This window comes from Epinephelus lanceolatus, chromosome 18, assembly GCF_041903045.1.
Source record: "Epinephelus lanceolatus isolate andai-2023 chromosome 18, ASM4190304v1, whole genome shotgun sequence".
NCBI lineage: Eukaryota > Metazoa > Chordata > Actinopteri > Perciformes > Serranidae > Epinephelus > Epinephelus lanceolatus.
In genome coordinates, this window is record NC_135751.1 from 3,465,117 (window position 1) to 3,475,069 (window position 9,953).

General features: G+C 41.4%; 1 protein-coding gene across 2 annotated transcripts in view; it reads left to right on the forward strand.

Moving 5' to 3' along the window:
• The window catches only part of LOC117268395 (SWI/SNF-related matrix-associated actin-dependent regulator of chromatin subfamily E member 1-like), a 28,776-nt gene extending 20,426 nt beyond the window's left edge, over positions 1 to 8,350 (forward strand). For both annotated transcript variants that reach the window (XM_033644793.2, XM_078161037.1), the window contains exon 11: positions 6,127 to 8,350. In XM_033644793.2, coding sequence (XP_033500684.1) covers positions 6,127 to 6,485 — 359 coding nt within the window. In that variant the 3' untranslated portion in view covers positions 6,486 to 8,350. The remainder of the gene's footprint in view (positions 1 to 6,126) is intronic.
• Positions 8,351 to 9,953: the final 1,603 nt, after the last annotated feature.

Consider the following 9,953-nt stretch of genomic DNA (forward strand, 5'->3'; position numbering starts at 1 on the left):
TCTACTTCACTTTGTCAGGTAGGTCCTATTTAAGTGATTTCTAGATTGGGAACAGGTGTGCAGTAATCAGGCCTGGGTGTGGCTACAGAATTGAACTCAGGTGTGATCAACCACAGTTATGTTTTAACAGGAGCTGGGGGGCAAACACTCACACAGGGCCATGTAGCTTTGGATTTTTTTCTTCCTCATTAATAAAACCCTTCATTTAAACTGCATTTTGTGTTTACTTGTGTTATCTTTGACTAATGTGACTAATGTTTAAATTTGTTTGATGATCTGAAACATTTAAGTGTGGAAAACATGCAAAAAAGTAAGAAATCAGGAAGGGGGCAAACACTTTTTCACACCACTGTGTGTGTGTGTGTGTATATACAGTACAGGCCAAAAGTTTGGACACACCTTGTCATTCAATGCGTTTTCTTTATTTTCATGACTATTTACATTGTAGATTCTCACTGAAGGCATCAAAACTATGAATGAACACATGTGGAGTTATGTACTTAACAAAAAAAGGTGAAATAACTGAAAACATGTTTTATATTCTAGTTTCTTCAAAATAGCCACCCTTTGCTCTGATTACTGCTTTGCACACTCTTGGCATTCTCTCCATGAGCTTCAAGAGGTAGTCACCTGAAATGGTTTCCACTTCACAGGTGTGCCTTATCAGGGTTAATTAGTGGAATTTCTTGCTTTATCAATGGGGTTGGGACCATCAGTTGTGTTGTGCAGGAGTCAGGTTAATACACAGCCGACAGCCCTATTGGACAACTGTTAAAATTCATATTATGGCAAGAACCAATCAGCTAACTAAAGAAAAACAAGTGGCCATCATTACTTTAAGAAATGAAGGTCAGTCAGTCCGGAAAATTGCAAAAACTTTAAATGTGTCCCCAAGTGGAGTCACAAAAACCATCAAGCGCTACAACGAAACTGGCACACATGAGGACCGACCCAGGAAAGGAAGACCAAGAGTCACCTCTGCTTCTGAGGATAAGTTCATCCGAGTCACCAGCCTCAGAAATGGCAAGTTAACAGCAGCTCAGATCAGAGACCAGATGAATGCCACACAGAGTTCTAGCAGCAGACCCATCTCTAGAACAACTGTTAAGAGGAGACTGCGCGAATCAGGCCTTCATGGTCAAATAGCTGCTAGGAAACCACTGCTAAGGAGAGGCAACAAGCAGAAGAGATTTGTTTGGGCCAAGAAACACAAGGAATGGACATTAGACCAGTGGAAATCTGTGCTTTGGTCTGATGAGTCCAAATTTGAGATCTTTGGTTCCAACCGCTGTGTCTTTGTGAGACGCAGAAAAGGTGAACGGATGGATTCCACATGCCTGGTTCCCACTGTGAAGCATGGAGGAGGAGGTGTGATGGTGTGGGGGTGTTTTGCTGGTGACACTGTTGGGGATTTATTCAAAATTGAAGGCACACTGAACCAGCATGGCTACCACAGCATCCTGCAGCGACATGCCATCCCATCCGGTTTGCGTTTAGTTGGACGATCATTTATTTTTCAACAGGACAATGACCCCAAACACACCTCCAGGCTGTGTAAGGGCTATTTGACCAAGAAGGAGAGTGATGGAGTGCTGCGGCAGATGACCTGGCCTCCACAGTCACCGGACCTGAACCCAATCGAGATGGTTTGGGGTGAGCTGGACCGCAGAGTGAAGGCAAAGGGGCCAACAAGTGCTAAACACCTCTGGGAACTCCTTCAAGACTGTTGGAAAACCATTTCAGGTGACTACCTCTTGAAGCTCATCGAGAGAATGCCAAGAGTGTGCAAAGCAGTAATCAGAGCAAAGGGTGGCTATTTTGAAGAAACTAGAATATAAAACATGTTTTCAGTTATTTCACCTATTTTTGTTAAGTACATAACTCCACATGTGTTCATTCATAGTTTTGATGCCTTCAGTGAGAATCTACAATGTAAATAGTCATGAAAATAAAGAAAACGCATTGAATGACAAGGTGTGTCCAAACTTTTGGCCTGTACTGTGTATATATATATATATATATATATATATATTATATATATATATATATATGTGTGTGTGTGTGTGTGTGTGTATGTGTGTATATGTGTGTATATATACAGTACAGGCCAAAAGTTTGGACACACCTTCTCATTCAATGTGTTTTCTTTATTTTCATGACTATTTACATTGTAGATTCTCACTGAAGGCATCAAAACTATGAATGAACACATGTGGAGTTATGTACTTAACAAAAAAAGGTGAAATAACTGAAAACATGTTTTATATTCTAGTTTCTTCAAAATAGCCACCCTTTGCTCTGATTACTGCTTTGCACACTCTTGGCATTCTCTCCATGAGCTTCAAGAGGTAGTCACCTGAAATGGTTTTCCAACAGTCTTGAAGGAGTTCCCAGAGGTGTTTAGCACTTGTTGGCCCCTTTGCCTTCACTCTGCGGTCCAGCTCACCCCAAACCATCTGGATTGGGTTCAGGTCCGGTGACTGTGGAGGCCAGGTCATCTGCCGCAGCACTCCATCACTCTCCTTCTTGGTCAAATAGCCCTTACACAGCCTGGAGGTGTGTTTGGGGTCATTGTCCTGTTGAAAAATAAATGATCGTCCAACTAAACGCAAACCGGATGGGATGGCATGTCGCTGCAGGATGCTGTGGTAGCCATGCTGGTTCAGTGTGCCTTCAATTTTGAATAAATCCCCAACAGTGTCACCAGCAAAACACCCCCACACCATCACACCTCCTCCTCCATGCTTCACAGTGGGAACCAGGCATGTGGAATCCATCCGTTCACCTTTTCTGCGTCTCACAAAGACACGGCGGTTGGAACCAAAGATCTCAAATTTGGACTCATCAGACCAAAGCACAGATTTCCACTGGTCTAATGTCCATTCCTTGTGTTTCTTGGCCCAAACAAATCTCTTCTGCTTGTTGCCTCTCCTTAGCAGTGGTTTCCTAGCAGCTATTTGACCATGAAGGCCTGATTCGCGCAGTCTCCTCTTAACAGTTGTTCTAGAGATGGGTCTGCTGCTAGAACTCTGTGTGGCATTCATCTGGTCTCTGATCTGAGCTGCTGTTAACTTGCCATTTCTGAGGCTGGTGACTCGGATGAACTTATCCTCAGAAGCAGAGGTGACTCTTGGTCTTCCTTTCCTGGGTCGGTCCTCATGTGTGCCAGTTTGGTTGTAGCGCTTGATGGTTTTTGCGACTCCACTTGGGGACACATTTAAAGTTTTTGCAATTTTCCGGACTGACTGACCTTCATTTCTTAAAGTAATGATGGCCACTCGTTTTTCTTTAGTTAGCTGATTGGTTCTTGCCATAATATGAATTTTAACAGTTGTCCAATAGGGCTGTCGGCTGTGTATTAACCTGACTTCTGCACAACACAACTGATGGTCCCAACCCCATTGATAAAGCAAGAAATTCCACTAATTAACCCTGATAAGGCACACCTGTGAAGTGGAAACCATTTCAGGTGACTACCTCTTGAAGCTCATGGAGAGAATGCCAAGAGTGTGCAAAGCAGTAATCAGAGCAAAGGGTGGCTATTTTGAAGAAACTAGAATATAAAACATGTTTTCAGTTATTTCACCTTTTTTTGTTAAGTACATAACTCCACGTGTTCATTCATAGTTTTGATGCCTTCAGTGAGAATCTACAATATAAATAGTCATGAAAATAAAGAAAACGCATTGAATGAGAAGGTGTGTCCAAACTTTTGGCCTGTACTGTATATATATATATATGTGTGTGTGTGTGTGTATATGTATGTAGATAGGGGGGGGCTGGGGGGGTCAGAAAACCAGTCAGTATCTGGTGTGACCACCATTTGCCTCATGCAGTGCAACACATCTCCTTTGCATAGAGTTGATCAGGTTGTTGATTGTGGCCTGTGGAATGTTGGTCCACTCCTCTTCAATGGCTGTGCGAAGTTGCTGGATATTGGTAGGAACTGGAACACGCTGTCATATACGCCGATCCAGAGCATCCCAAACATGCTCAATGGGTGACATGTCCGGTGAGTATGCTGGCCATGCAAGAACTGGGATGTTTTCGGCTTCCAGGAATTGTGTACAGATCCTTGCAACATGGGGCCGTGCATTATCATGCTGCAACATGAGGTGATGGTCGTGGATGAATGGCACAACAATGGGCCTCAGGATCTCATCACGGTATCTCTGTGCATTCAAAATGCATCAATAAAATGCACCTGTGTTCGTTGTCCATAACATACGCCTGCCCATACCATAACCCCACCGCCACCACGGGCCACTCGATCCACAACGTTGACATCAGCAAACCGCTCACCCACACGACGCCACACACGCTGTCTGCCATCTGCCCTGAACAGTGAAAACCGGGATTCATCCGTGAAGAGAACACCTCTACAACGTGCCAGGCGCCATTGAATGTGAGCATTTGCCCACTTAAGTCGGTTACGACGACGAACTGCAGTCAGGTCGAGACCCCAATGAGGACGACGAGCATGCAGATGAGCTTCCCTGAGACGGTTTCTGACAGTTTGGAAGGTGGTCAACAGGAGGTGAACATGCTGGATGTGGAGGTCCTGGGCTGGTGTGGTTACATGTGGTCTGCGGTTGTGAGGCCGGTTGGATGTACTGCCACATTGTCTGAAACGCCTTTGGAGACGGTTTATGCAGGGGTTAAAGCAAGAAAAAATTTTGTGCCTGAAATGTGGAGCAAGGAAGATTTGTGTGCCTAAAATCTGAAATCTTTTCCGGAGCAGGGGGATTGGTGTTGCGGTCACAAAATGAAGAAATTGAATAATAAAATGCTGCTTTTATGCACTGACTTACCAATGTTAATAATGTACGTTGTACTGAGTTATTTAACGTATCAGTCACCACCCGATTTTCTACAAAAAGTACTTTTTTTAATACCTTAAGTAAATATAGCTGGTAGTAGGATTTTAATTACGGCTGCATGATTTTGAATAAATACCTTATTGTTGATTATTTTGACTGATACTTCAACTCAACACAAACTACAACACAAATCTCACTTGAAATACCTTTAATAAATATGTTAAATTATCTATAAACCAAACGCATCTGATCCAGCCTGATTAAGAGATAAAGAGAGTGGCAGGAACCTTGGTAACTACATTAATAGCTTTAGTAGTTACTTTTCAGATAAAAGTTTTATAGCATAATGAGTTTATAAATGAAGATTAAACTTTCCGTGGTTAACAGACTTTTTGGCTTATAGCTAATACATCTCTTTTTTGCCTTGGTGCTATTTATTTTTAGAAGCTAAATCATTTAGGCTGTTTGCAAAATTGTATCGAGCTTGATGTGAATTAAACAGGCATTTATGTCGAAATTTCGCCTCTGGGCAAGCATGTTATCATTGAAATGGATCATATGTGGTGGTGACATTAAAACTTCAGCATAGAGGATTTTTATTGCAACTTTTGTTTCTGTGACCTTACCTTCAAAATTACCGCTGAGCCTCTCCTCAGTCTGTGCGCTGTGTCTCAATGTGACATGATGTGAAAGCATGTACAGGCGTCAGTGTTGACTGGCTATCACTTGTGCCGTGTAACCAATTGGAGTGGGCTGTAGGCGGGACATTGTTACAAAGCCCAGTGCAGTGGAGACTGCAGGCAGGGAGAGAGATGGCTATATCAGAGCCAAAGGACCGAGTTTTAAAATACATTTATTTGATCGATTACCGATGAAAAAACGTCCGATGCCTTTTATGGTAAACAGTAGGTTGTGTTTAGTCGCACACTGTGCGCCTAAATCATCATCGCACAAATATAGATATATATATATTTTTAGGGGCAAATGCGAATGAAATGCTCGCACAGTAGAGCGCTTCTGCCCGTGCTGGACAGAAACTTCGCCACACCGGAAATCCGGCGCTGTGCCGGAGAACTTAAACCCCTGCTTATGGTAGAGAAATGAACATTCAATTCACGGGCAACAGCTCTGGTGGACATTCCTGCTGTCAGCATGCCAATTGCACGCTCCCTCAAAAGCAGGGGGGCTCTTGTCGCTGCTAGTTCTCAAGTGTCAGTTTGGTGGGTCTTAACCTTTTAAGCATTCTCTCTCTCTCTCTCTCTCTCCCCCCCCCACCACCACCACCACCACTTTCCTCCTGCCCCAGATGAGGTAACACCAGAGCCCTCCTCGGACCCCCAGCCTGCTCCACCTCCTTCATCTGACCCGCCGTCCTCTGCCTCTGATAAAGCAACTGCTCCCCCTGAGCCCCCCAGGGAGAGTAGCACTCCTAGCAGTAGTGCCCCCAGTGATGACAGCACCAGCAGCAACAACAGCATGCTCCCTCCTCCCTCAGACGGCACCTCCGGAGCAGCAGCCCCTGACCCACCAGTGGCTCAGGAAGCCAACTCCACTGCTGCTAACCCTAATGTGGCTGCAGCACCGCTCCCTACCCCTGCCTCAGAAGAACCAGCCGCTCCACCACTACTGCCCCCGAGTCAGAGCAGCCAACAGTATGATATGTAATAGTCTGATTGTAAGATACACAGTGGTAACATTAGAGGTCCTCCTTGTGCTGCAGCTCTTGTTAATTCCTCTTCTGGAAGGAGCAGCAGCACTGTAATTGTGCAGCAGGTGTGGAAGAGATGAGACTTGTATAGTGGCTCTGTCATAAAAAAATGTTGCGAATGAGCAGTACTGAATGGTTGAGGGTCTCACAGTTGTATTTCATGCTAGAGTGACAAAGGCTTTTCATCATCCAGCCTCATGTACCTGGGCCAAACATCCCCGTGTTGGGAGAATTTAATGTTCACTTAAATCTGCGTTTGTTTCTTTTAAATGTAGTCAGCAGACATGGTTTGATGATTTGACTGAATGAAGTGAAATATCATCAAATAGTACAAAAATTGGCTTGACCAAGTTTGTGTTCCAGTTGTCTACAAGCCATTCCTCTTTCCTTATGTCATTTGATGGATTTTTTTAAAGAATAAAATAATCACATTCAAGTAGGATAGGCAGGAGGTGGTGGGATGTATTATTGCCCAGCATCTATCTGCAAATAACTTTTCAGTTGGCAAAGACAAGCAGCAAATTGTCACATTGAAGAGGCTGGAACAACAGCATGTTTGACATTTTCATTTGGAAATTTGAACAACTATTAATCAAAAGAGGTAGCAATATTGTTTTTCTGTTCAACTTGTAAAATCTCATTGACGCTACAATTCTACATCACCATGCTACTGTGTGAAGGCACTCTTTAACAGCTGCAACATGTTACATAACATCTGTCTATGACGCCAAGAGAAAGGGGTGTCAGGAGTTGCTTGTAGGCAAAAGGCATACCCATGCCTGGTTTTTCATCTACATTCATAGTTCAAATGTAATCCTCCCATCACTGTGTAGACTTTGTACTGTCGAATATTGCTGAAATGTTTGATATAAACATGCTCTTATATCGCTCCGTCTATAAACCTTTAAATCAGCCCTCATAGTTTTCTTAAAAGACTGCAGCTGCAAACTTTGAAGGTTAAATGACAACATTCACTTTCAGTCTGAATTGTGTGAAGCTCAGCATATGTTCCAGTGATAAAGAGCAACCTTGCATGAAAGGACCTAACACCCCCCCTCCCCCCTCAGTTTTAAAACCTCAGAATTTTGTATTTTATCAGATGGTGTGATTTGGAAAACTACTACTGTTATTGCTTCTTTGTGTTTTTAGAGATCTAGTAGAACCTTTTAGATTAATATACTCGGAATTCAGCCTTGGTATTTAACCTGTACTCTTGAATCAGATTTTTACTGCGAATGAGGGACAATTGGGGTTGTTTCCAGTTCTGAAGTTAGTAGAGGAATGGAGGAAGGCATTTAGTTACTGGTGCACTTACATTCTGCATGCTCTATTAAAAACAAACCATAATACTGCAAGCATCTGAACAATTACTAAAGTCAAAGAATTGAAAATTGTTGTTTTAAATCAAGAGTATAGGACAAAACACATGAAGTGCACAAGTGATGGCCACATCTCCAAGGTGCTTTTATAAAATCTTTGGATGAGTATTAACAATTGACATGAATGTTTGTTCCCCTGTATTTATCACATTTATGTAGAAAGGACTGACACACACTTACTTAGCATTTACTCTGTAAGAGCTTCTTTACGAGGTGAGGCTGTTTTTTAGAGACTGTTTCACCTTTAGACTGCATATTCCTGTTAACATCACAAGCAGAGAAATGCACATGCTACCTTCATCCAAAAGTAACCTCAGTCATTTTTGCATTTAAAGGACTGTTTTCTTACTTGACTTGGACTGTTTATAGTAATCTTCCTGTTTTTGCATCTTTCTTTTTTACTGTCTGAATTTGTCTATTCAAATAAAGATGATTTCTCAGTCTTTCGGTGGCTTTGTTGGCTTCCCTGCTACACCTGCAGGTAGTACTACTAGCCTATTAGAGCTGACCTTTTTTAAATTTCTATTTTCTCACAATTACCTCATAAATCAGTATTTAGTTCATATTAAATATGTTTTGTCAAACTGATCTCTAGGATTTTTACACAGGTATTATTTTTAACATGACTGACCACTTAAGTATTTGGTCTATAACATACATTTTCAAAAGAAATAGAAATGCACCCTAACACAATTAGGGAGTGACAGATAAAAAGGGGAATAAACAATAAGAAACACTACAACACAGGTTAAAATTAGTGTGCTGCATACACTGCTGTGTGCCTTATGTATGGACACTGAAAGGTTTAGTCCTACATAAATGTTAAATAATAAGTTAAAAGGTGATCAAGATATTACAATAATCCAATACATCTTTAAAGCTGGGCTCATAACCCATTCAGCTCCCCCATCTATTGCAATAGACATAACTTTTCTGAGATGCCTAGATCTATAACTACTGTTACTTGACTCCACCCAAATGCATGAACTTATTTGATAGGATGTCTATGAGCTAATCAGTGTTAGAGCCACGCCCTCTTTTTAAACAAGCGTAGTTTACCATGATGCAAAGAGGAAGTGCAAGGCACGTTTTGGTCTGTTGATCATATAGTGAAAGTACACTATTTGCATTTAAAGAAGTCATGAGATGTTTAATTACTCATACATGTCAAAAAACAAGAAAGATAAATAGCTTTTACATAGGATTTTTGTTTTCAAAAATATCTGCCCGTTAGAATGGGCAGGGCATCTGTGTCACCAGAAAATGAATAGGGGAAATACTGTTCTGATTTGAATTTTAGAATGGTCACCTCAGGAGGTTTTCAACAGGAATTCAGGACATACTTTAGAAATTGAGGATTCATTTAATTTATTTGTAATCTGTTAAGACCATCTTTTGCCATTTGGTTTCTGCATTAAGATTCGACACATAATTAAGTGTTGTAATCCATTTTTTTTAATTATTATTATTGTTTGTGAGTGCATTTAGAGTAGTATTCCACCACTCCAATATGATTTTTGTGTGTGTTTGGAACAAAATTGGGTTCTGAACAGGTTAATTAAATTGTATTTCACCCAGCTGTATTTATGTGTATGGTAATTACATGTCTTATTTAATATTGAACGCTATGAGTTTCCATATGAATTATGCATTAATGTCTTGTGACAAACTGTCAAAGGTTAGAATACAGTTATGGAACTACAGCCTCTGCTTGGCCACCAGGGGGCCCCCCAACATGAAACACACATTCCAAACACCACTTATTCACACCAGTGAGTTAGGAGAAAAGGTTGTGTTGACTGGATTCTGTTAACTCGGGTCTGAAAGTTGCTGCTGGTTTTGCAGAGGTAAATGACTAATGAACAACTGGTTTTCCCCACTATACTTAGCAGTTGTTAATTTGCTTCGACTTCTCACATTAACTCATGTAAACTTAAACTTTTATTATTTTTTTAAATAGAACTCACAACAACTTTACAATTCTAAACATAACCATGATATAGGGGAGAGTAGGGTCAGTTGGGACAATTCACTGTCAGTTTCCTA